The 26,944-nt window shown below is 54.6% G+C and overlaps 1 protein-coding gene across 4 annotated transcripts; it reads right to left on the minus strand.

Moving 5' to 3' along the window:
* Positions 1-1,611: 1,611 nt before the first annotated feature.
* Setd1b (SET domain containing 1B, histone lysine methyltransferase) lies at positions 1,612-26,922 on the minus strand. Of its 4 annotated transcripts, none has more exons than XR_015634812.1 (17): positions 26,676-26,922; positions 26,041-26,225; positions 25,720-25,818; positions 24,810-25,080; positions 22,492-22,604; positions 20,512-21,738; positions 16,423-17,250; positions 12,254-12,515; positions 11,819-12,168; positions 11,618-11,729; positions 10,656-11,210; positions 8,245-9,516; positions 7,320-7,479; positions 6,220-6,351; positions 6,013-6,132; positions 5,796-5,933; positions 1,612-4,240 (listed from the first exon to the last, which is right to left on the minus strand). XR_015634812.1 is itself a non-coding variant. In XM_087579738.1 (17 exons), the coding sequence occupies exons 2-17, from the start codon at positions 26,209-26,211 to the stop codon at positions 4,067-4,069; spliced, it is 5,979 nt and encodes a 1,992-aa protein (XP_087435864.1). In that variant the 5' UTR covers positions 26,212-26,225; positions 26,676-26,922; the 3' UTR covers positions 1,612-4,066. The 4 variants fall into 4 exon arrangements, 3 of the variants coding, with proteins under 3 accessions (XP_087435864.1, XP_087435863.1, XP_087435865.1); XM_087579738.1 differs by having other exon boundaries at positions 7,320-7,486; positions 8,257-9,516; XM_087579737.1 differs by having other exon boundaries at positions 6,220-6,354; positions 7,320-7,486; positions 8,257-9,516.
* Positions 26,923-26,944: the final 22 nt, after the last annotated feature.

Genomic DNA, 26,944 nt, shown 5'->3' on the forward strand with positions numbered 1-26,944 from the left:
ACCAGGCCCTACTTGTGCTTAACATTTTAGAGAGCTGAGCCATTTTACATACACATTTGGGGGTCTTGGTTCTTATAAGGACACCCTTGTCTTTGGCTTTGCCTTGGTACTAAGCCATGGGCACCTCCACACACCTATTACCCTGAAGCTGTCTGGGACTGCCAGGGCCACATCCCACACCGGCTACTTGCTGGCTAGATGACTCTGGCTAGACAGGCTGATTGCCTCGCAGTGTCTGTTGCCCGCCCCATCTACTGAATGGAGAAAATACGTATCTCCTAGAGCAGAGCACTCTCTAGCTTTCCCATCAAACACTTCAAACAGTGGCCGGTACAATGTTACATAAATTAGGCTTAGATTTGTAGCCTAGGCTGGCCTTGAACTCAAAATCTTCCTGTCTCCTCTGCATCCCCAGGTGCTAGGGTCATAGGCCTGAATCACCTCACTTGGCTTCACGCCCAGGTTTGTTTGGGTTTTTAATTTTCATTACTGTGTGTGATGCATACGTGTGTGTGTGTGTGTGTGTGTGTGTGTGTGTGTGTGTGTGTGTGTGTAGGCACACACACCCCACATTTGAGACTAGAGGGCAACTCTCAGGAGCCAGCTCTCCTGCTTCTGTTGTGGGCTCTGAGGGCTAAGCTCAAGTTATATCCAGCTTGAGTGTTCTCGATTTATCTCACAGGCCCTATTAGCCCAGAACTCTTGGTCATCCATCCTTCTACCTGCATCCAAGTGGGGGATCACTCAGTGAATGTGCCCCTGTACCCAGCCTTGTTCTGGGTTTGAGTCTTCTCCGAGACCCCTGCTGGAGACCAACCCCATTAACCGTTAGAGACCCCGGCATCTTTGTAGAGGTCAGAAGACAATTTACAGGAGTCAATAATTCTCTCCTACCAACTCGGGAGTTCTGGGGAAGCCAACTCCAGTCAGCAGGTTTGGTGGGAAGCACCATTAACTGCTGTGCCCTCTTGCCAACGTCCCAGCCCGTTTTATCTTGAGGCAGGGTCTCACTAAGTTACCTAGGCTGGCCTTGTGCTCACTGCATAGCCCACGCTTTGAACTTGGGATCTTCCTGCCTCAGCCTCTGGAGTCACTGGGATGGCAGGCCTCCAACACTGATTTTTTTTTTTTTTTTTTTTTTTTGCTTAATTACATGTCATCAGCTGCTCCAGATATCTAAGAGCTTAAGAAAAACTATTGAGAAAAAAAAAAAGAAAAACGAAACAAACAAAATGGCGGACCACCTAGCTTGACTATAGTCTGACCAGTTCAGAACCCACAAACAGGCTCTGAATTTAGAACCAATCACTAACCCTGAGCCTCAGGGCAAAACCAAGCGGAGAACTAATGGGCAGCCTGGCATGGTAGCTCTTGGTTAGCTTTTAGGAGGCTGAGGCCCAGAGGACAGAAATTCTAGGCTAGCCTGGGCTAGAGAATAAAAGAATAAAACAATCTCAAAAGCAAACAAACCGGTGATGTTCTGCATGGTCTGTCACCTCTTCCCCTCCAGATGCCCAGCCTGGCCAACCCACCCTCATGACTAGGGTGCACTTTCACCTCGGGGAAGGGGGGAGGGGGAGGAGGGGGGGAGAGCAAGAGAGACGGCGTAGCTGTAAGAAAAGTCAGTATATTTATGGTTTGCTTTATAAAAGTTACTATAATACAATGGTACATAGTATTGAATTCACAAAAATATGAACAAGTATTTACAGCGAGACACACCCACAACGGAAACACTTCTCTTCAGAAACAAGTTACATACGGATGACAGAGTCTACACGCACAGACAACCCTAAAATTTATTGGTTCTCTTCTTTGCAGGGACAGGGAGAGGAGAGGGAAAAAAAAATATCAGAAACCCCTGACCCTTCAAAAGCAGAGATCTATTCAATGATAACAAAAGCTTTCAAAGAAAAATGGGCCCACATATCAGGATTATTGCAAACCCTTGGGGAGGGGGGAGAGCCAGAGGTTTGGGGAGGGGGCAGCACACCTCACCCTGAAGTCAGCCAAGGTTAATGCGTGCAGATCCCACGACAGGGCTCAGTGAGGTTCTGCCAGGGACCAGGCAGCTCCTCCTTGGCTTTCGGGCACCTTTCCTTTGGTGGTGGACGTTAGTAGGAAAGATGAAGATAGCCCCCTAGAGGGACCGGCTGCAGAAGTAACTCAAACTAGCCATCTCTACACGCTACACATTTCTTCTTGTGAAAAATAAATCTTTTTTTTCCTCATTTGCACAATTATGCAGTGAACTGCAAACGGAAGAGAAGGTCGGCGCTGTGCCCAGGTGCCCCTTGTGTCTTAATGCCAAGGATCCTCTCGACCTTCGGACCGGTGGGCACAGTCTCAAACACAGAGGGCCTGTGGAGAATTTAAAAAAGAAAAAAAGGAAAGAAAGAAAAACCACAACAAAACCACCAAGACAGAGAGAAAGGAAAAAAACAATTCTTTGTACAGAATTTACATAAGGAAGCTTGACACAAGCTGAGATACCAAGAGGCTGCCGCCGCCTGGTCCGCGGGTGGGGTCAGCCCCACCCGGAGCACTTCATCATGGTGAGGGCTCTGGGTCACAACAGTCGCGGTCCAGAAGTATTTACATGCCTGCTCTGCCTTCTGAGGGGGATGAGACTTGCTGTTTTTGTGTGTCTTTTTGTTGTTGTTGGTTGGTTTTCGTTTTTTTTTTTTTCTTTTTTCTTTTTTGAAGTACAAAGAAATGAGGAGAGGGGGGGAAAAAAGTCTTCCCACTTGTTTCTACAAGAAACAAAGTTCCAAGAAAGTCTGTATGGCAGTCTATCTACAGGGATTGGTTCTGAACGCCAAAATAATAATTTTCTTCCCTTCAGTTTGATTTTACACACAAGAAAAAAAAAATTCATGGAAATTAACCCTGAAGAGGATGAGGAGGGGGGTTGGGGGGTGGGGGAAGCTGTCCAAGATGTAGATCTGACTTTTAAAATCATTTCCAAGTCTATCTTCCTTTTTCTAAGAGAAACAACCTGCTCACTATGGAAATAAATACGCTCTGGCCTCCTAGGTGGGGGGGCCTCCAGCAGGGTGACATGGGTGTGGGGGGGTTGGGGTAATGGGGCGAAGCTTATCAACAACAAAAATGTCACATGCGTACGGTCAGACAACCCGTAATGGCAGGGCTGGGGGGCCGGGCGGGCCCTGAGGGTCCTGGCACCCTCTACACCCCGGCAGAGTCAAAACTGCAGAGGGTGGAAACACCCTTCCCACTGCCCCCACCGCACCCTTCCCAGTGCCCCCCACCGCACTGGGGACGCCCTGGGAGGCTCCATCATTGCTGGCATCCGAATGAGAAAGTAAACATTGAACCCAAGGATTTGGGGGTGGTAGAGCAGCTGGGGGCACCCAGAGAGGAAGTTCCTGTCTGGGACCAGCTTGGCTCCCCCACGGTCTACCAAAGGTAAAGGGCGCCCTCAACCACAGGGGAAGGACAGACTGGGGAACAGGCCAGGAGAAACTGTGGGGTCTGATCACTGCATCCACAGGCGGGGAGGGGCCTTTCGGGTATGTAGTGTTCTGAGATCGAGGCCGCTGGAGCCCCCTCCTCCTGCAGCACCTAGCCCAGGGTCAGCCTGGACCCTGGGCCCACACAGTTCCACTGAGGCCTCCGGGCCCCCACGCGGCTCCTCCTCTGATTCTGCCTTCACATTTTCAACGGTTAAAATGTCTTTTCTTCGGACAAGGAAGAAAATAAAAGAGGAGACAACACCACAGAGCAGCATTCACGGGAGGAAACTGAGGCAGGAGACAGGGAGGGAAGATGGATGAGGGATTGGAAAGCCAAATACACCAGGACACAACGCCTGCAAAGAGCATCTATAAAACGGAAAGAAAGACGCGGGTGGAGAGAGAGAAGCCCTTTCCCGCTGCGGGGCCGGGGCTGCGGGCGGGTCCTGGGATAGTGTTGGGGGGCGCCAGGCCCTAGAGCGGCTGCTGGGGGAAAGGACAGCACCTGAAATGGGTGGGGGTGGAGCCTGACCCAGGGCGAGGGTCCTCCTGGGCTACGGCTGACATCCTTGGCCTTTGGCACCCAGGGACTAGTTGAGGGTCCCCCGGCAGTTCTCGGAGCCACAGAGGCAGGGTATCTTGACGTCCTCAATGGGGAACTTATAGTCATATGTGATCTCCTCGTTGACATTGATGTGCTGCTTGGAGTAGATGACAATTTTCTTCTGGGACTCCACCGTGATCACCTTGGCATAGCAGTTGGGCTGCAAGATGAGGTGGTGATGCGGTAAGGCGGGGTCAGGGCCCTACCCAGTCCTCACTGTGGAGCTGCCAAAGCCAGACTCTTGGTTACCAGCTCCTTGCTCAAGCTCTCTAGCTAGCTCCTCCCATGCCTGGCACTAAATAAAAAGGACCAGGGGCCAGAGAGGTGGCTCAACAGTTGAGAAGCCTTGCAACTCTTGCAGAGGACCCCGGCTTAGTTCCCAGCCTCCACGGGGTGGCTCGCAACCAGACCCTAACTCCAGAGTCAGGTGCCCTCCTCTGGCTTCTCTGGGTATCAGGAACACATGCAGTGTACCCACGTACCTACTGGTAAAAACAAGCCATGCACATTTACAGAATGAGTCTTTAAGGATGACCACAGTTAATCATCATCAGACAGGCGGCAGGAGATGCCTACGTCTGTACTTCTGCGTGGGTGTTATTTCTGAGCCCTAGATCAGGGGCCTATAAACTGTGGGTCCTACTTGCCCTCTTTAGTAAATATAAAAGTTTTGGGGGTTTTTTTGTTTGTTTGTTTTTTTTTGTTTTTTTAAAGATTTTATTATGTATAAATATACTGTAGCTGTCTTCAGACACACCAGAAGAGGGCATCAGCTCTCATTACAGATGGTTGTGAGCTACCATGTGGTTGCTGGGATTTGAACTCAGGACCTCTGGAAGAGCAGTCAGTGCTCTTAACTGCTGAGCCATCTCTCCAGCCCCGTAAATAAAGTTTTATTGGCACAGTCTTGCCCTTCTTCACTGGCCTATTACTTAGAGCTGCTTTTGTTTGGAGAGCAAGTTAAATTAGTTACTATGGAGAACATGCACTCACTGGGAGCCTGAGGCCAAAACCCTTCTCCCCAAGTCCTCCCTTCTCCCCAAGTCCTCCCTCCTTCCCAAGTCCTCCTTCTGGCTCCTGGCCATGGTTCCTCCCCATCACGCGTCCCTACTTCTGAAGCCACGGAGCAGGGTCAACCTGCCATCACTCACCTGGCGGGCAGCAGTGTCTCTCCCTAGTCTGGAGCCCCCCAGATTAGCTAGGCCGGTTGACCAGTGAGCTCAGGGGAATCCTCCTGTTCCCACCTCCCCAGCACTGGTGTCATCACACCACACCCTTTCATGCCAGCTCTGGGGCTTGAACTCAGGTCCGTGTGCTTGCAAGACAACCAATTTACTGACCACTGACACAAGATCTTACTTGTGTTATCGTGGCTGGCCCAGAACTCACTATGTTGACCACACTAGCCTCTAACTCAGAGAAATCCACCCGCCTCTGCCTCCTGAAGGCTGGGTCTAGAGGTGCGTGCCGCCACACCCGGCCTCAGCCTGCCTCTTGAGCGCCTGTCATAGGACTGCAGGATTCCCACTGCACCCCACTGTACAAACATAATGACTGAGCTCAGGAGAATAGCTCCTTGCCCACTCTCCCTCCCTGTCACCCATCGTCAACTGGAGCTTGGGAAAAGAGACAGAACATGATTGAGCGGTGCCGGGGACCCTCCTGGGTCCTTAGTACAGGGGTGGGGCCGCCTCGGTCCCTCCCTGGGCACTTACATTGCAGCTGTGATTAATGAACCGCGCAAAGTTGCCGCACTTGGTGGCGTCGATGATGGTGTCGTGGTCTACCCTGAACATGTAGCTGCTACCGATGCCTTCGTCCTCGTACCGTTTCTCCCTCATGTCTGCAATCACCTGGTAGCAAAGAGGGCTTCAAGTCTGGGCCTGCTCTGTGCCCCGCCACCCCCTCAGCGGTCCCCTGGGCGGCGCCTACCTGGCGGATGTTCTGACCCACGTACTCAATGACCATCTCATCGGCAGCGATGGGCTCCATGGCAAACAGGCCCCAGTCGTGAATGTGGCTCTTACAGAACTTGAGCTTTTTCTTCCGAAACTAGGGGACGGGAGGGAAGGACAGGACGGGTGAGCACTCTCAGGTCCCACTGCTCGCCTGGCTGCCCCACAGCAGGTCCTGCCTCACCTTGAGCTGGTTGAACTTGAGCAGGTCACTGTCACAGCTGCCGGTGAAGGAGGACAGGAGGCGCCGCTGCTCAGACCGCCGCTCTGAGCCTGCCCGGGTAGAGGCATGGGGCTGTGCTGGGATGCTCATACCCTGCTGGCACAACGGGTGGTGGGGGGGGGTGACAAGTCAAACAGGGACGGATGTGGCCCGGTCACACCCACCACCTCCTGGCCTCAAGCATCTCTGGCCTTATCATTTCTTCCTATCAGCCTCTTCTTTGGTTTCTTTGAGGAGAGGTTTAAGGTTTCTCTGTGTAGCCCTTGCTGTCCTGGAACTCGCTCTGTAGACCAGGTCTGCCTGTGCCTCCTGAGCGCTATGATTAAAGAAGTGCGCTGCCTTGGGTCTGGAGAGATGGCTCAGCGGTTAATAAGAGCATGGACTGCTCTTCCAGAGGTCCTGAGTTCAATTCCCAGCAACCACATGGTGGCTCACAACCATCTGTAATGGGATCTGATGCCCTCTTCTGGTGAGTCTGAAGATGGCTACAGTGTACTCATATAAACAAAACAAATAAGTAAATTATTAAGAAAAAGTACACGCCACCGCCACCACCACCACCGCTGCCCAGCTCCTATCAGCACTTAAAGTGCTTTTTCTCTCACAACTGAGCCCTACACCCCGCCTTATCAAAAAAAACATTTTCTATTCTCTGTGGTCTCTTCCTATTGTTCTGTGTGTCTCCTCACTGAGATCCAGTGTGACCTTCTCTGACCCCCTTGGACTCCCCAACTTCCCTCTTATCCACAGCATTTCCTGACCCCGTGTTTGCTTGAATGTTTTTCCCCCCACACCATGAGAAAATAACTCTTTCATTTATTGGTGCCTAGTACACCATAGGCGCGTGCTGAATAGAGAAGGGGGGAAAAGCCAACTTTTTGAGAATGTATTTACGTCCAAGATTAAACCCACTTGGGACTCTCCGCTACCCAAAGAACAGAAAGCAGCCCTTTTGGTTGCTTTTGTGTTTTGTTTTTTAAATTCTGAGACCGTGTCTACCTACGTAGCCCAGACTGCTCTAGAAGTCCACAGCCCAAACTCACAGGCCCTGCTCACGGTACCTGGGTATCCATGGGGGGCTCGTCTGTGCTGGCACGGCTGCTATTGAGGTATCTCAGCTTGTCTTTCTTGTCGATGGTGTAGAAGCCCTCGCTTCGGGCGCAGCCTGTCACGTGCTCACGGATACCGTCCTCCCGTTTCTTTTTCTTGGCTGAGGAAAGGCTGGTGGGTGGGTGTGGGTCAAGGGCCACATGGACATTCTCAGAGATTCTCCCTCCTGGTCCCTCTTCCCTGCCTCCCCCGCCTCAGACACACCTCTACGGGGAAGGGCGCCCAGGTCCACCCCACCCCCCACCCCCCGCCTGATGCCACCTAGCCATCTCCAATGGTCTGTACCTAGACATATGACTCTGGTCATGTTTATTACTACTTCCTGTTTCTCACCCCAGAAGTTGGGGCAGTGATGAACCTATGGATAGTTTTATGTATATTCAGAGTACTCTGGCAGAGCTCCAGAGGCAGCAAATGCTCAAAAGAGTGTGGATGAGTGGGGATCAAGATAGCTCCCTCCTTACGTCAGGACAACAGGTAACGACCACTGCAAAGAGCTAGCAGATTCTAAAGCAGGCTTTGTCTTCAAACCTCAGCTCTGACACTCGGTAGCTGTGTGACTTTGGGCAGACCACCGAGCCTCTCTGAGTATCAGTTTCTTCCTGTGTTAAATGAGATGACTGATGACTCTGTATGGTACTGGGCCACTGGGGATTCAGTTCAGCCAGGTATGGCCGTGCCGAGGGATCAGCTCAGTCTCCTCAACTGCTGCTACGTTTGGACCTGAGGCCAGCTCAGCTACCTGTGGGAGTGAGACAGGCCTGGCGCCTCAGCCACAGTGACTGTACTACTGCCTCCCTGGTACCATGACTGTGACCGACAAAGCGGAATGCCTGGAGGGGCTTCTTGCTCCTGAAGGACACAGACCCCCAAAACCTGGCAGGATATAGGGATGGTAGACCCAGAGTGTGTCATTCAGCCAGTCCATGCCATTGTCCTGCTGCAACAGGCGCTCGTAGGTGACGCATAGGAAGCGGATGTCCTCCTCATCAATGCCACCATTCCAGATGTCATACAGGATGGTCATCTCCTCAAACTCTGAGCGGGGCCGGAAGAGAGGCTGGGGTGGTGAGGGTTCGGGTGAGGCTGATGGGGCCACCAGGTCTTCGTGGCGCTTCTTAGGTGGCCGTCGCCATGGTCCCCGCACCTTGGCCAGGTCCATGTACTCTTCAGTGACCTCATCTCGGCGAGGTCCTGGGGGAATAGCTTCAGAGGGCCACTGGTTGTCCAGCTCCTTGAAGGGCAGCTTGGTGGGCTCAACAGGTGGTGGTGGCGGGGGTGGAGGAGGCTGGGGTGGGAGGGGCGGTGGGGGGGCTGGGATCCCCGTGTTCCGGAAGTCCAAGGTCACGGCCCGGGGATCATGTGCACTGGGGAAAATGGGGGCCTGTGGTTGGCCTGGCAGGAGCAGAAGGTCCCTCCCAAGGGCAGGCCCTGGTGGTGGCCGGACCAAAGGTCCATCCAAGGACAGCATAGATGGTGGGGATCGCCGGGGCCGGCCTGGCTTCCTCTTGATGGGGGTTGGGCAGGGAGCTAGGGTAGCAGGCAGTAAGGGAGGCAGCTGGGGAGGCGGCCGAGGCTGGGCCCTCAGGACAGGGACAGGCAATGCCAGAGGTAAGGGCAGAGGCAGGGGAAGGGGGAGGGGCAGGCCAGTTTCCAGGAGCACTGGGGAGGCCAGGGGGCCAGCGCGCTCATCTCGTCGACCAGTGGGGAGGGGGCAGACAGGCAGAAGCAAGGGCCCACTGGGCTCAGGGAAGGTAGGTGTGAAGGTGAAGTCCCGACCAGGTGTCCGTGGAAGGCCCCCACTGCTCAAGCCAGGGGACGGGGAAGGGTATGAGAACGGGCTGCCAGGCACCTGCGGGGAGCTCAGTGACAGGCCACTGCTGCCCCCTGACAGTGGAGGCTCCCCGCCCGGGGTGGCCGGCACTGTCTCCGTGCTCTGTGACTTGGCCAGACTGCCACAGAGGCCCGGGGTACGTGGAGGCTGGTCTTCGGGAGGAGGCTCCAGGGGGACAGGAGGTTTGGGGGGCTCTGGGGTCTCGGGCTCAGGTGGTGGGCTGGGTGGCCGGGGATGTCGAGGGGGTAGCAATGGTGGCTGCAAGGGTAAGGAGAGCATCGGAGGGGGCTCGGGCTCCACTTCCAGGTCTGACTCTGTGGAGAGGTAGGCAAAACCAGGACATGGTTATTTAATTCAAACATCTCTCAGAGCCTTATATTCTTACTGCCCCTTCTATGCACTTAACATACAGACACTACTCTACAAGGCTCTTCTGTAACCAGCCCAGGGTCAGGTACCCAGAAGGGGCTCTGTAAGTGCCAAGAGGAACAACGCTAGCTTCCCCCATGTCTTCAACGCTCGCTTACGGCTAGAATACAGCTTAGTGGTACAGTAAGGAGGTCCCTGGAGGAACATACAAGGTCTTGGGTCAGACTCCAGAGAACAAAACACTACTGTGTCCCCGAGGCCCACCTGCTTCATGGGGGAACAAAATCCAAGCCTCATCGGAGTCCTTGACAGTCTTTCACAGACTTCTCACTGGCATTTATCCCCACTGTCCTGGGATCTAACTTTTCCTACTGCATTTGCTGTGACCTGTCACTCGGACTTAGCACATGTGCTTCGTGAGTACGAGTATCTTTGTCTATCTGATCTACTATTGAATTAACAACCCCTAAAACGGTGCTGGAACCCACAGAACCTTCTTGTTGAGTTACTGTTTATAAAGAGCGGTGGTCTGTCCTCTGTCAACTGTGATATATTATACAAAATCTACAGTTTGCTTTTCCCCTGACCTCATAAAGGTATACGCCAACCACATTCGGCTGTGTTAAATATTCCGAAATGTTAAAATGAATTATAATTAACTGATGGTAGTGATTCCCCAGAGGAGAAACTCGGTGGCAACACTGCATCTGGCAGAGAGGCCAGTTCTGCCACTGCCGGCACTCCCATCCCAGGGCCCTGGCTATGAGCTTTTTGGTCAGCTTTGCCCTAAAGGTGGTGCGGGGTGAAGAGCCCACTGTCCTCTCACCTGACCTGGTACCCACAGGTTGTTCTATCTGGCTGCCACTAAACTGTGGGTTCTCACTGAGTGTGTGTGTAGGGGTACGTCAGGGAAACATGGATTAAGGACCTTTGGTCATACTGGACCATGAGCTTGTCAGTGACCCCAAAGAAGGGGTCGCCCGAGGCACTTCCAGAAGACCTAGAACTGGTTCCAATGGCAAAGACACTACCCCAGCTTTTACCACACCCCACCTGACTCCCACCCAGGAGGCTGCAGGAATACCTGGACCATGTTCAGGGAGTGATGGGGGTTGAGCTTCTGTCTCCCTGGCAGGGAGTTCTGGAGAGAGCAACATGTCCCCTTGTGTGTTTGGGCTTGGCTCTTCTGGGGGCTCGGGGCTCAGTTCCTGAGCACCCATGGGCAATGGAGACTCTTCCGGCACAGGAGCCTGCATCTCGGGGACTTCGTCCTCGGCCTCAATGTCCACTTCCTCTTCTGTGCACAAGGACTCCCTCAGGGGGCCTCTTGGGCCCAGAGGCACTTCTGCCCTATCCTGCTCAAAGTCCTGGCCGCCCACTGGAGGCATGCTCTCCTCGGCCATCGCCACTACCGTCGCTGTAGCCATTGCGGTCTCTTTCTCCTCCTCCTCCTCCTCCTCTTCCTCGTCTTCCCCAGGTACAGTCATCTCGTCTTCATCCTCCGAGGATGAAGATGAGGATGAGGACTCAGAACTGGAATCGAATTCAGAAGATCCAGAACTTTCACTGGAGGACGACGACGACGATGACGACGATGACACAGCCGGGGCCTTGGAGGTGGTGACTCTCTCTATCTCCTCTGGGTGAGGGACACAAGTTGGGGGGGCGGGGGGTGGTTAATTCACAGCCCGGCCTGCTCCCGTACCAAGTTAGATATTTCCCCAAAGGCCCTGAACAGGAAACCTGTCTGAACACTGAAGGAGAGGAAACCACTCCTCAACATAAAAAGAGCAAGGTGAAATTAACATAAGACTTTACAACCCGGAAGTGAACAATCTCGGCGCCCTAAGGGTTCCCAAGGCAGTGACCAACCCCTCCACTTAGCCCTTAAGTACTCCCATCAACAGTTAGAAGCTACTCCCCACCAGCAGCAGCACTCCACCCAACAGCCCTTCCCCCACCCAGACCTGCCCAAGTACCGGTGATCTCTTTTCTGCAGACTCTGGATTAACGAGACACAGCTGGAATGCCTACCTCCCTGCTTACCTTCCTCAGAATCAACATTGTCCTTCTCACTGGCCACCGACAGGGCTGTACCCTGATCGTCGATGTCAGAATCAATCTGGTCATCACTGTCATCATCATCATCATCATCATCCTAGGATACAGGGACAGAGGGACACAGGTGAGCTGGAAGCCTATGTCCCCGCACCCAGCACTCAGCACCCAGGAGCCTCTGATCCAGACCTTATCAGAGCTGGATGAGGATGAGGGGGAGGATATGTGGCTCCTGGGGCGCTCTTCATCCTCCTCCTCTTCCTCTGCTTCCTCTTCCTCTTCCTCCTCCTCAGTGCTTTCTCGTTCCTCCTCTTCCTTGTCCGAGGCGGAGGATGAGGGTGAGGTTGTGGAAGATCCAGAGGATGAGGATGCTGAGGAAGATGAGGACACGGACAAGGACTCCTTCTCGTCCTCCTCCCCACCGCTGTCCAGCTCCAGGGGCCGTCCTGGCCGGCGTCGCACACCCACACTTTTGGGGTCCCGCTTGGCGAGTTCGCACGGGGCATCAGCCATGTCCCGGTCACGCTCCCGTTCCGACTCTGTGGGAACAGAAGGAGTTAGAGCAGGGATGCAGAGATGGGGAGAAGGGGGACCGAAGTGCCAGCCTGCAGCCGAAGCACGGACCTTCATCTTCCTCATCCACAGAGGTTGAAGGCCGCAGCCGCTTCTGGTCGCCAGAAGAGGCTGTGTCCGGTGGCTCCTTCCTCTTGACCTTGAAGGAGGGCAGGCGAATGGCGCCCCGTAGTCCAATGCCCAGGCCTAGGCCCTCGTAACCCAGGCCCTCGCCCTTGCCCCATGATTCCAGCAGGCAGGAGGCGATTCGGTCTTTGGGCTTTGGCCTGTCCTCATCCTTGTGCTCACCAGACTTCACGGGGGTCAGTGAGGCCTGGGAGGGGAGAGAAGGAAACAGTGTCCAATAGCCCGAGGCTCTGCTGCTGCCCCCTGCAGGCAGCCTTAGGTAACCGTACAATTTCTTCCCATACGCCCGAAACCACAGGGCACTCACTGCCTTTCCTCGGTTCTAGAGCCCCACACTGCCCCTCCACCATGGCCTCACCAACACTACAGCTGCAGTTCTTGGAGCATAGCCCACACATGTGGAAGGCAGAGATGAGAGCCGTGTGCTATAAGGCCATGTCTACATCACTGCCTTGGGGAAGGCCCACACTCAACATATTTACAATGTCTTATTTCCCTGGGCTGTATGGTCCCAGAGTGCTACAAACAGTACACAGTGTCTACGCGGCTGACTCGATAAACCCATACGAGAAGAAACAGCTTTCAGAAATTAATTGAAACCAATGTTATTTCTTGAGCTAGTGAAAAAAAAAAAAAAAAAAAAAGGGTAAACCCTAGGGGATACCCGCCTTTAATCTCAGCACTTGGGAGACACAGGCAGGTGGATCTGAGTTCAAGGCCAGCCTGGTCTGCAAAGCCAGTACCAGGACAGCCAGGGCAACACAGAGAAAAGCTTGGAAAAACCAAAAGAAACGAAACCCAAAACAAACAGAGGGTGGGTGGTGGGAAAGCTCAGTGGTTAAGAGCACTGGCGGCATTTAAGGGGACCTGGGTCCTGTTCCCAGCACCCATATGGCAGCTCACAACCATCTGTAACTCCAGCTTCAGGGCGTCCGACGCCTGGCTCTGCGGACCCCAGGCAGGCACTCACTGTGCTCACACACAGACTTACATACATACGGGCAAAAATACCCATACACATAAAATACCACCAACAAACAAACAAACAACACTAACGACGACAGAGAGCTGGGTCTGGTGACACACCCTTGTAATCCTTGCCACTTGGGAGATGGGAGCATTTAAGGACAACTTTGTTTGGCTAAAAAGCAAAATTGAGGCCAGCCAGGGTTACACTAGACCCTGTCTCAAAATGAAACAAACAACAACAAAAGTCAAACCCAAGGTCCTGGCCTCTTCAACTTGCTACATACTTTCTCTTAGAAGTTTATTTTCTATGTTATGTGCACAGGTGCTCTGTCTTCAAGAGTGCTATGGATGTCTGGTTCCTACCAAGGCCAGAAGAGGGAGTTGTATCCCTGGCACTGGATTTACAGATAGCTTTGGCCTGCCATGTGGTTGCTGGCAAATGAACATGGGTCCTCTACAAGAGTAGCCAGTGCTTATAACTGGCTGAGACGTCTCTAACACACTTGTGTTGTGTGTGCATAGAGTTGTGTAGCTAAGGCTGGCCTTGATGTTCCTGGCAGGGGTGGTGGGGGCACCTCCCATGTGCTGGATGACAGATGTGTTTCACATCTGGCTCAGGGACTGCCAGCAGCTGGAGGAGTGTATTCAGGGCTGCGGATACACCTCAGCTAGAAGAGTGCTTGTCTAGCAAGCATGAGGACTTGGGTTTCATTCTGCTAAACTGTGTGTGGTCAGGCACACTTGGGATCCTAACACCCCGGAGGAAACAGGACAATTCTCACCTTAAAATCATTCTCTATGACAAAGGGAATTTGAGGTAAGCCTGGGTTAGTGACTGTCTTTGTTTAGTTTTGTTTGTTGTTTTTGTTTGTTCGTTTGTTTGAGTTAGGGTTTCTCTATGTAGTCTAGGCTGTCCTGGAACTTGCTTTGTAGACCAGGCTGGCCTCGAACCCACAGAGATTCCACTCTCTTCTCCATCCTGAGTACCAGAATTAAATGCGTGCCTTCGGTGAGTATTTTACTTAAACATAAACCAGATTTAGCTTTAATTAAAATGAGGCTGTCTACAGTATGTATGAGAGTCAGGTGGATCTCTGAGTTGGAAGCTAACCTGGGCTAAGTAGCAAGTAACAGCCAGTCAGGACAACACAGTGAAATCTTGTCTTAAAAACCACAACAGGGGCCAGGGAGACGGCTCAGTGCTTAAGGGTACTGACTGCTCTTTCAGAGGTCTCTGAGTTCAATTCCCAGCACCCACATGGTGGCTCACGACCATCTGTAATGGGATCTGGTGCCCTCTTTTGGAACGTCTGAAGAGAGTGACAGTGTACTCACATCAAAAATAAAACCTTTAAAAGAAAAAAAAAAAAAAACCAAAAAACAAAAAACCAAAAACCCCCACAACAGCCTGCGGGTGGTGGCACACCCAGATCTTTAATCCCAGTGCATGGGTGACAGAGGCAGGAGGCTCTCTATGAGTTCAAAGCCAGAGAGGCCAGCCTGGTCTACAGAATGATCTCCAAGGCGGTCAAGGCCAGACAGAGAAACCCTGTCTTGAAAAACGAAAACAAAACAAAACAAGGAACAGTAACAACAAAATAACAGAAATCAAACTACAGGACGCGCCCCCATAGCTCTTCAGTGTCCCCCACAGAGGCCACTCGAGGCTCTGACACACTGGATTGAAAGGATGGACAAGAACTGCACGAAATGAACCATCTTCAGAGCTCTGGCACTTCAAGTTACCGACGACATAGCTTTAGTTAGCTGTGACTGTTACTGGTGGGGGAGGGAGGATGTGGGGGGGGGGGTGAGAACAGGACAAAAGAACTTGTGGCAGGCTGTTCTCTCTGATTTTATTGCCCCCATAATATGAGTCCTGACAGGCCTCACCTACACTGCAGAGAACAAGTTCCTAGTCACAAGGCTCCCTAGGGTGCAGTGCAGGGAGGGACAGCCAAACTGTCAAGTCCGCTGCTCTCCTCTGTGGCTGGGGTGAGGGGCAGCGAGGACGAGAAGCAAGGGCAGCGAGGACAAGAAGCAAGGGCATCTACTGAGGCATTTCTTTCAATTATTTTCACCGTGATTTGCTTTTTTGAGACAGGGTCTCACTATGTAACTTTGGCTAGCCTCAAACTCGTGGAGATCCTGTAGCCTTTGCCTCCCCCACCTCCCATCCCACCCCTCAGGGCTGGGGTTAAAGGTGTGTAACACTGCTCTCAGCTTAATTGAGAGGATGATTTAAAAGCACTAAAGGCCGGCTGGAGGGATGGCTCAGTGGTTAAGAGCACCTGACTGCTCTTCCACAGGTCCTGAGTTCAAATCCCAGCAACCACATGGTATCTGTAATGAGACCTGGTGCCCTCTTCTGGTGTGTCTGAAGACTGCTACAGTGTGCTTTTTATATAATAAATAAACCTTAAAACAACAACAAAAAAAAAACCATTAAAGCCAGGCAAGTGCCTGTCCTTGCAGCTTCTACAGCTGAGACGGGAGCAGAGGCTGAGACTCCATCCCTTAAGAAAAAAGGAGTCAAGAAAATGTCTCTCCGTGTGTAGAGGGGGTCAGTTAGGAATAGGTCGTGAAGGTCTAGATAAACAAGCCTCCGAGAAGAAGAGAAAGCGGCAGTGCCTACAAGGTTAGATGTGCCACATGTATCAGAAGAGAAAAGGAAGGAGAGTCAGGTCGCAGAGGTCTTTCTTGGCTGTGGGACCACATGGACTGACAGCCTGGTCAGGAGGGCACTGAGACCTGAAACTCAGCGTGGACAGTGTCTGATGTGCACTCTCCTCTTATTTAAAGGGGAAGAGCCACATGCAGCCAGTGCCAGGGGTCCAACCTGCACAGTTAGTGCCTGCCTGCCTCTGCGCCCCTCTCTCTCTCTTGCTCTCTCTCTCTCAAGACAGGGTTTCTCTGTGTCGCCCTCGCTGACCCAAAACTCAGAGGCCCACCTGCCTCTCCCTCCCAAGCACTGGGATTAAAGCTGTGCACCACTGACACCCCGATTATCAGCACTTTTTAAGGGGTGTCTCAGAGGTGAGCACACACCCAGTGACACGTCTTCAGAAAGTTGTTACCAGCCCTCTCGTCACCCTAAGAGGCTCCCTGAGCATCCGCCTACATACCTTGGCCATCCGCTCCTTTTTGTCCCACCATTCGTCAAAGGCCCGGAAGGCCACCACCTCCACCATCTTGCGGTTGAGATCCCGCTTCATAATGGCCTTCAGTTCCTTGAGCACTACTAGCAGGACCCCATCCACTGTGGCCTTGTGCGGATCCTCCTGACGCGGTATGTAGCCTGGTGGTGGCACAGAGGGGTCAAACTTGGGCAGGGGCGGCCAGTGCTGTCCACGTCCTGGGCCACTGTTGCTCAGGGAGAACGGGCTCCGGTAGGGGGGCAAGTTGACAAACTGTAGCCCAGCAGAAGCGGCAGCGGCGGCAGCGGCCATGAAGGGTGGGTAGGGGCAAGTACCCTGGCCTGTCATGAGCCGGCTTAACATCTGTGTTTGCATCTGGAAGGACATGGGCATGCCGCCCCACTGCCCACCCAGCACATGGCTCATGTCCACCTGCATCACAGGAAACAGTCCTGGCGGGAAGGGCGGCAGTGGTGGAAGGATGGGTGGGGGTGGGACACCCGGGGGCGCTGGCAAGGGTGGCGGGGGGACTGTCACTGCAGGATGGGCTGGTGGTGGTGGTGGTGGTGGTGGCGGCGGCAAAGGTGGGGGCATGGGGAAGCCAGGTTGCGGTGGGGGTGGGGGAGGTGGTGGGGGTAACGGAGGGAAGCCAGGGGGTGGGGGCAGGGGCAGGTTTGGAGCAAGCACATTAGGGGCTGCCACAGCCCCTGCCCCTGGGGTCACCACCATGGGCTTGGGGCAGTCAGCGCTGGTGATGGGGGCTGAGGGCATCTCATCGTCTGAGATTTCCATGTCCTCTCCAGAGGACTGCTGGCCCTGGAAGAGAACAGGGAGGGGAGACAAGGTTTCCTAAGCATTTTCCAAGCACCAAGAAGTTGGGAGGCTTGGGATCAGTATGGGAGGCTCCTGAGGGCAGAACAGACCTCAGGCCAATCAAGCAACCATTCCAAACCACGCTTTCTCCCTGTGGTACAAGGAGCATCGAAACTGCCACTCACTCAGCACCTGTGTGCCAGGCACTGTTCTAGATGTGAAGAACCCGAAAGTGGGGGTTGGGGATTTAGCTCAGTGGTAGAGCGCTTGCCTAGCAAGCCCAAGGCCCTGGGTTCGGTCCCCAGCTCCGGGGAAAAAAAAAAGAAAGAACTCAAAAGTGACTAAGCTGGACGGAAATCTTGCTGTGTATAGAGCTGAACTTGAAATTGTGGGGCTGCAGCATAACCGGAACAAGAGTTCAGCATGGGGAAGAGGTGGTTTGAGAGAGTCTGAGACATCACAGGAAAGAGTTAACACTCACAGCACAGCTTCCCGAGTGCCGGGAAAATTTACGTACATTAGCCAGTTCTTAGAACAACTCTGGGGGTTGGGGATTTAGCTCAGTGGTAGAGCGCTTGCCTAGCAAGCCCAAGGCCCTGGGTTCGGTTGTCAGCTCCGGGTGGGGGGTAGGGGGGTGGGAAGGTGTGTGGAGAACAACTCTGGGCAAAGTTGGTTTGTTCTCTCCACTTTTACTAAGGAGGAACTTGGGACACAGAAAGGCTTAAGTAACTTCCCCGAGACCACGCAACCAATAAGAGACACAGCCCCGGATCTGAAACAGGAAGTGGCTCCCCAGTCAGTGTGCGGTCCACACTGTGGCCAGCAAGGCCTTGGGCGAAAGGTACTCACTGAGCAAGTGCTGGCTGCCTGGGTGGGGGTAGCCGCATTAAGGACTCATAAATTAGAGGGGGTTTTTTGTTTGTTTGCATTTGAAGTGCTAGGGTCTGAGCCCTGGTGCTCTGAGCCTCTGGGTGTGCTAGGTAAGTGCTCCACAGCCCTGGAGCTGGGCGAGCACGCTCCCACTGGGCCCTTTTAATCTTTCCTCAGCCTTCTCACTTAAGTCTCCTTGGCTTTTAGAAGGAGCAAGGCTGAGGGCTACAGATATGCATGCACAACAGACAGTGGGACATGAGCACCAGACACCTGCCCCAAGAAGAGTTTAGACAGCGAGGAGGTGGAACTGGGAGGAGTCAAGGACAACCTGGGTCAAACTGAGGTGTGAGGACTCTCTGAGGCCTGGGTCTTGGGGACATTAGGATCAGAGCCTGGGAACTGGAGGCAGAAGCACTGAGCTCCAACGGTATAGAGCTGGGAGCTGGAGGGAAAGTGAGAATAGATGGGTTCCAATCCCACACAGGACTCCAGTGTGGGTCAGACTCCCACAGCTCACCATGGGTGAAAATGTTAAGAAAACAAAACTCGACAGGCAGTAAGTGCTTTGGTTTGGAAGGTGGAGAGGGCGCGAGGTCAGAGGTCACACACACCACCTGCCGAGGAGAGCCTGAGAGGGGTCATCGCGGGGCAAGGAGTGTCTAGACTCTCCCCTGTACACACATCGCTGTACTGGCTCACTCTCAAGGTACTCGTGGGGGGGGGGGGCAGATGAGCCGAGCAAGAAGAGAAAGAATGCTCTCACGTCAGCTCCGGACAGCACCCAGCACCGTGGAGCAGCGCTCAGAGGGTTAACTCCGGCTGCTACAGTCAGCCAATCACAGGGGCACAGGCAAACTGGCTCTGCCCCCTCCCTCCCTGGGCACAGCGGGTGGGAACAAGCTGGCTGGGGGTTGCCGTAGGTCAGGTGAACGAAGGGACACCTTGTTTCCATGGAGATGGCTGGCGAGACGGGACTCTTACTGACCCACTCAACAGATGAGGAAACTGAGACTAGAGAAGCGACAATGCCTTCCTCTAGGTCACATAGTCCATGTGACAAGACGGCTAAGGCTCTGGGGCTGAAACTTGTATTTTTTACTCACTAGCCTCGGCCTATCCTAACCCTCCCACCGGTCCTCCCCAAGCTGCTGCTCGCTCTCTACCTCAGCCTAGTGGGGGACGCAGAGCTCTTACAGACACCAAGCACTACCAGAGACACTGAGTACTGCTCTCCCAGCCGCCAGCAGGGGGCGCCGGAGGGCCGGCTGATGCTCAGCCCCACTTGGAAACATCTACCAGATTCAGTCCTGGGGCACTCCAGACTCCAGCCCTCCCTGCCTTAGTTGCCTCTTCTCATCTGATGCCCAGGGAGTAAGGGACTGAGTGAGTGGGAGGGAGGCCCGTGCACTCCAGCTACTCTGAGCTTCTCAACCCTGGACCAGGTGGCTGGCATGATAAACATCCGCCTAACCTAGGCGGCCTGGAAGGGATGGGGGAAGGGCCTACAGCCTAGTTCGAGCTAGTACACCTGTCAGCTCCTCGGCCTTGACCCTTGAAGCCAGAAACCACTTCCCCAGAACTGCTCGCAGGCTCCAACCGCCTGCGGCCCCACCTCCTCCCCCGACTCCCAAATTTCCTTCCCAGGCAGCCAGAGGGGCTTATTCAAGGGCTGGGAAAGGGAGGAGGACACTCAATTCTGTGTCCAAAGGTGCATGGGCCTGTGTCTGAGCTTCTACTTGTTCATGCCTGCTGGGCCCAGGACAAAGATCTAGTCAGTGTTGAGCTCAGAAAGATGACACGATGCCCCTCTCCCCCAGAAAACCTGGACGGTGGAACCTGGGAACCTTGGAGAATTCTGAGCCTGGGAGGTCTGGGTAATGAGATGGAGTGAGGAAAGGAGGGGGTGGGGCCAGACGCCTTCGCCCGATTTATGCTATGTTCCCCTCCAAAGCTAACCCTAACCTCTTCCCCCTAAACTTTAGAGTCTAAACCACTGGGAGAAGGAAGCTGGGCGGGTGGACCTCCTGCATTCCTCATCTCTTCAGTGCACCGGGCTCTGAAGCACAACACTTGGGAGTGTTTGCTGGGCGAGCCTCATACAGCATCCTGGCCAACCTCCAATATGCCCGAGTGACAGGACTGACCATCATTAACAGAGAAAATGACCTGGAACCATGAACGCAGCAGCGCTTAGAGGGTCTCTGAAAAGCGCACTGGAGCTCAAAATCAGAACTTAGCCCAAGTTGAAAAGTCTAGACTCTTCCAAGGAGGACGGAACCATTACAGGGTCCCGTTGCTCCAGCGTCTTAGCTAGTGAAATGTAACAAGGGGGGTAAGGAGGGAAACACAGACAAAAATCAATCCCAGACAGACAGAAAGACATGGTGGTACCTCATCCATCCGCTCTGAGGTCGGGGTCCTGTCTCCTGCCAGGTCCAAATTCACCTCAGCTGTCTGGCCTAGAAGACCCATAGGGTCTGGGGGGCCTGGCTCAGGTGGGGGCCGAGGCCCGAGGCCCAGGCCCAGGTCATCATCCTCGTCGGAATCAGGCAGTGGTGTAGGGCTGATGTCCTCTAGGCCCGTGCTAGAGGGGCGTGAGGAGGGTGGTGAGGGGCCACGGAAGCCAGGCTGGGAGTTAGTGCCAAAGTGGGTGAGTGGGGAGAGCTGGGAGGAGGAGGAGGAGATGGGGCTGCCTTCCATCTGGATCTCGGTGTCTGAGTCCTGCTCCCGCAGGAAGGGCAGCTTGGTGCGTTGTTCCTTCAACAGCATCTCAATGCGGGAGTCCAGGCTGTCATGGGGCTTCTCTGGTCCCGCTGGAGAAGACTCCAGAGTAGGAGTGCCAGGGCTGTCACAGGGCTCAGGACTCCAGCCAAAGGTAGGCCTACCACCCAGCTCCATGCTGTTGTTGTCAGGGGGTGGGGGACCGGGAGGTGTGCCCGGCTTCTCCTTGGCTGGAGGCTCAGAGGGCGGCAGGGGTGGGGGCGCGGGTGCCCTCCGGAACTCCCCACTGTCGCGGGTCCCGAAGGCTGCTGTGGCAGTGGGCTCCTCGGGGGGTGGCGGGAATGGGGGTGCTGGAGTCTGGTATGGAGAAAAGGCTGATTTGAATCCGGAAGCAGTGGCTGTTTGGGCAGGAGGTGGAGTATGGGCATATGTGGTGGAATCCTGGGATTGAGTCTTGAAGGGAGTGCCGCCGCCACTGCCGCCAACTGTCCCAAAAGAGAGGTCTGAGGAGCCTCGGAAAGGAGCCGTGGCTCCTGCCACCGCAGCTGCCACCGCGGAATTGTGGACATAATGGTGTTCATGACGGCGGTTATAGGCATCTGTGAACTTGCTCTCGTGCCGCCTGGCCTTGAAAGTTGCTGCGGGGTCCTGGCTGAAGAGGTAGGAGGGTGTGGGCTGACGACTGGAATAGCTGGAATCTTGGGAGAAAGGGGTGCCCAGGCGGGGCGTGATCGGGGTGCCTTGTCCGTAGGAGTTGGGTGTGTCCAGACGGCAGCTGGAGTAGGCTGTATCCTGGGAGAAGGGGGTCCCGCCACTATTGGGGGTGACCGAGGAGGAGCCAGAGCCACAGCCTGCGGACAGGTTACCATCTTTGAGCCGCTTCAGAGCGTCCGAGAGCTGGAGAGAAATGAAATCATGGGAGCTGAGGGAGGGAGGAAAGAGCAGGGCGAAGGGAATGGAGTTGCTTCAGGCTAGAACGCTGGCTGCTAGGGAGCATGGAGCCCACAACTTGCCAGCACAAGGAAAGAAACAGAGTGTTGGGAAGCTCCCTAGGTATAGATGTTTACGCTCTGGACACACAGAGGTCTTTCCCTAATACCGGAGGAAAGAGAAGACCCAGGCGCATTGATATAGGCTGACATTTCCTTCCCGCCTCAGGCTATCTCACATTAAAGGGTGTGGCGCAGAGAGGTGACCAATGACTTTGGTCTTGGGTTTGATGGGCCGTCCTCACAAATTCTAGAGATTTCAACGGTGTGAGGGGGGTGGGGTGGGGGTGCCTAGGTTAGAACTGTGGCTGAGTGAAATGGCCAAGCGAGTATCCAGGTATACAGTGGGCTGAGGAGGCAGTCTCTTCAGGGAGGGGATCTGAACTCCTGCTGTCTGGAAACAGGAGTCCAAGGGGTTGCCCAGACACTAGACACTAAGACCCAAACACAGCGATGCTTTGACATCCGTATGGAAAAACAGCCTGGCATCTGTGGGAATCCCAGTATGGATGGAGGGTAGAATGGAGGGAGGGACTCTAGGAGGCCTGAAAGCTACAGGGAGGACCAATTGGGGGGCGGGGTGCAGCCGGGCTTTCAGACCGGCTCTGAACATACTAGAGCCAGAGGTACCGAGGCAGAGGATCAGCAGGGATAAACCTACCTGCAGGGTCTCGCTCACAATTGGAGAAATAGCATCCAGCTCACCCACTGGGAGGGTCTGAGGGGTGTACCGGCCGGTGACCAGCAGTTCATAGAAGCGCATGCGAGTTTCCCCTGTAACAGGCAAGGGACAAGGGTGTCCATGGAGGCTTCGGCATGACACATCCCCATGGGGATTCCAACTTGCTTATTAGCATGTTCCTGGATCCCTGTGCCTGCGACCACAGGCTTGGAGATGCTACACGTCCCCTGACTAAGTTCCTACCCTCTCTCACCTCATTCAAGATTCTCCCCTGTCCAGCAAAGCTGCCAAACTGCAATCTTTCTGATCCTGAGATTCTGAAGCTAAAGCCTTTGTGGGACAGAGCACCACGATCCCCCTACCCCCTAAAACCCCAAAATGCCATCCTCAATGAAAACTTATTTCCATTACTTGGACTACAGTTCCCCAAAAAAGGAGCCATTACCACCCCACCCCCACATTCTTTCACCACAGAATAGCCACAGTTTGTAGCAAGGACAGAGGAAGTTTAGTGACAGAGGTGACTGTTACATATCTGAGGCCAAAAGACAAGCAGAGTCCGTCAAACACGTATTGCTGAGAATCGAGCGTACAATGCTTTCAGCTTAAGCCCCAAGGGTGCCGCACGTCTGCCCGGGGACTACCTGGGGCCCACATGGTCCCACTGAGCCTGATGCCTAAACTCTCTACCCACCCGAGAGATTTTTTTTTTACCATTCAGGCCCCAGATTATTGGTATTTATAGAGCCTTACAGACAGCTGCTTACGCATGCAAAGAAGGTGTGTTCCTTGAGCTACACTTTACCCGTCTCTCGAAATACAATCTCAAACATTAGGTGGTAGTATCTGAGGAGTGTGGTTTTTTTCTTTCTTTTCCTTCCTTTTTTTGTTTTTTTACCCTCCCCGCCCCCCCCCATTGAAATTGTATCGAGATTTAGCTGCTTCTGAAGATGTGGGCAGGTGATGGGGGAGGGGGACTGCAGGCTTCATTCAGTCTTGGGAGAAATGGAACTTAAGCTTAACCTACGGCTAGGTAGTAGATTTAATAGTTTCTCCCCCCCCCCACACACACACACACACGAGCGCGCGCACGCACGCACACACACAGCGGGTGGATGTGGGGAGAATGACTTACTAGAGCGTGAGGAACCTCAGGCGAAAGAGCAGTAAAGCTGTATGTAGACTGGACAGAAATGAGTAGGCCCGGGCTTTGCAAGTGGGGGCTTTGCAAGCAGGGTAACCAAATCCACTCAAAATTACCACAACCCACAACCCTTTGCAACACCCAGCATGTAGCCATCATGTAGCCACCATTAAAAGCAAAACAAAGTCAGTTTTTCTGCTGCTTGCCTTTTGGTGTCCTCAGATACTCAGAAAATCCTTGTGCTCACCCCCTGGAGTCCTCTCAGGCAGGGTTCACCAGTGCCACACACATCCCCCCAACTCCCGGACTTAACATTAGGACCACAGGACTGCCTGCTCCCAAAGCGCCCTGCACTTCCCCTCAGATTGGCAGCAATCTCATCGAAAGGACACAGGTAAACTTAAAGGGAATGCCCTCGGGGTTTTGCCAGGCCATTCCACCTGAGCCAGGACTCAGGGGGGAGAGTTAACAGCTCTGGAGGTAGGAGGTATGGTTCTCCAGCCTGACTGAGCAAACAGAGGTGCTACGGTCTCTTTAAGAGAGAGGAGGGAAGACAAGTGTCAACCCATGAGCACCCAGAGCAGCCCGCCCCCAAGATCCACTATCAATGCTATCAGAACATTATCAATGAAACACTCCAGGGCTCAGATTGGTTCAGGGAAGGGGCACCAGTAAGGGGTGAAGAGGCACAGCACCTTAGATCTTTAAGGAGTGACTTTTATGAATTTAAAGGCACGTGGTTCTTCCTCTGCCCCCTACAAATAAACAAACCCTCCCTTCTCCCCTAACACAGGCAGCAACACTAGGGACTGTCTAAATGGAGGCCACTGGGGCTCAGAGAGCAGCCCACAAGGGTGTCATAGGTGGGGAAGCCTCTGGGTGGTCCCTAAGGGTGCAGTGGCCAAGGACTGGCACATTTGGTAAATTATAGTCTGTCTCCTAGCAACAGACAACACATTTGGCTCCATGTGACTCTGCCCTCCGGAGGGGACAAAAAAATAAAGAAGGTGGTGGTGGTGGGGGGAATCCCAAGGAAGAGACAAGGTAGAGGGGTTCTCCTAACTCTGAAGGGAGGTTTCCAAAAAAAAAGGGGGGTGAGACTGACAGGTGGCCTTCCAGCTCCTCCCCCACGGGCCAACCCGCCTCCACTAACCTTTGGTGTCCAGCTCCACGTGGATGATGTTACCCATGACAGAAGTGCTATGCAAGTGTTGGACTGCCTCCTTGGCGCCCCTGACCGTGGCAAAGACTACCTTGGCGATGCCCAGGTGTTTCTTGGTCTTCGGGTTATACAAAATCTCCACCTCCTCAACTTCCCCATACTTTTTGCACATGTCCCTTAGGAAGTTTTCGCGGATGTTGTCATTCAGCTTGGCAAATGTCACCTGCTTGGGAGGCACAGGGCCCACGTAGAACTCATCGATCTGGCAGGGGCCGAGGTGGGGGGGAAGGGAGTTTGGAAAACATTAAAACCAAAGAGAAAACACAACACTCCTCACTTGCCCAGCAGTTTTTTTTTTTTTTTAAAGGCGATTTGTTTATTTTTTTTAATGTCTAAAACAAAACAAAACGAAAAAAAGCATGCGGGCGGGCCTGGGAAGCGGAGGATTAAATCGTTTGGAACCTGGAAGTCCTCTGGGTTCGAAAGGAAAGGGGAAAAAGAAACAGTTTCTCTTTCCCCACCCCCCTATTCTGGCCTCCTATCCTGGCTGCTGGATCCGGGACGACCCTCTGGTCTAGGAAGTTGTCCCCTTTAAAGCCAAAGGCCTGGGAGGGGGGCGGGTCCCTGAGCCAGGGCCCTGGGTGCACAGGACCCAGGTGGGGACCGGGAGCCCCCAGCTCCGCGGGCAGGATACAGTATCAGTGCCCTTGTTACAGTTTCTCCGAGTGTTATTTTGTTTACAGTGGCCGGGAGGGGACACCCCTCTCCCCCTCCCCGCCAAAACTTCCCAGTCCTGGACGGCGGGAACTCAGAATCCGGCTGGGCTTGGTCAGGACTGGCGTTATTTTCGAACTCGGGGAAGGGGGGGGAGGGACCATAAGACAGAGAGGAGGGGTCCTACCTTGAATTTGGGCACCGACAGCTCCAGCTCCTTGTTTTTGGTCCAGATGCCGACCACCCGGGGATCTTCCACGATTTCCACCGGGCGGTTGCTGGACATCTGTGGGCAGAGATAGGGGGCTCAGTATGGAAGGGCTGGCACCCTCCCCAGGGGCAGGGGCGGCCCCCCCTCCAGGCACCAGTCCCACTCCAGGCTGAGGGGAGGGAGACCTGGCTGACAGTTGGCCAGGTGGCTGGGAGAGGGGTCCCCCTCTGTTCGCCTCTGTCTGGGGGCTCCACCGGGGGTGAGTGGGGGTGGCGGGAAGGCGCGCCGGCTACTCACCGCCAGGCTGAAATGCTGCCCATCGTAGCGGTACAGTTTATGGTGCCCCTTTTTCAGAGCCGGGTCAATCATCAACTTGTAACTTCTCCAATGGTGGTTCCTCCTCTCGCCCGAAGGGCCGGGCTGCGGCGGGGGCTGCTGGTGGTGGTGGTGGGGGTGACTGTTCTCCATGCCGTTAACCCAACCTGAAAACCAGCAAGTTGTTGTCCTCTCCGCCGCTTCTACACATTCGCCAAAGAATCCAATCGGCTGGCCCCCACCCCCTCCCACCTTACCAGCGCGCCCCGAAAGCTTGTCTCGCTGGCTCTTCCTCCCCCCCCCCGAAAAAAAATATAAGAATGGAGCGAGAGAATAAACCCTTTCCGGAGGGTTTACGCGCCCGCCCGCTCGGCCACCGTCTCCGGCTGGCAGCGAGGGGCTGCCCGGGGCCCCCGCTGCGGGCTGGCGCGGTCCGGGGCGCACGGAGGACGCGGGCTCCGGCCCATGGTGCCGCCGGCCGCCCGGCGTGGCGCTCGGCCCGGCTCGGGCGCGGGGCGCGCGGCAGGCCTGGCGTCGCCCGCCGGGGCGGGGGCCGGGGGCTCGGGCTGCCCGGCTGTTCTGACCGCGGCCTCTCTTCCCTCCCCAGCCGCGCTTACATCCCCGCCGGGCGCCGGCCTCCCTGCGCCGCCAGCCAGTACATGGTGTCCCCCGCGGGAGCCGAGGCCGGGGCGGGTGGACCGGGGGCCGGGATGGGGGGGACGCCGCCTTAGCGGCTGCCGGGCCCCGAGCTGCCGCTGCCCTTGCTGCTGCTGCCGCCGCTGCTGCCGCCGCCGCTGCTGCTGCTGCCCGGGAGGCGGCTGGCGGCGGAGGCTCGGCTCCCAGTAGCCGCACATCCCACAATACACCGCTAAGGAGCCCGACCCGA

The sequence above is a fragment of the Rattus norvegicus genome, chromosome 12, assembly GCF_021556685.1.
Source record: "Rattus norvegicus strain SHRSP/BbbUtx chromosome 12, alternate assembly SHRSP_T2T, whole genome shotgun sequence".
NCBI classification, from domain to species: domain Eukaryota; kingdom Metazoa; phylum Chordata; class Mammalia; order Rodentia; family Muridae; genus Rattus; species Rattus norvegicus.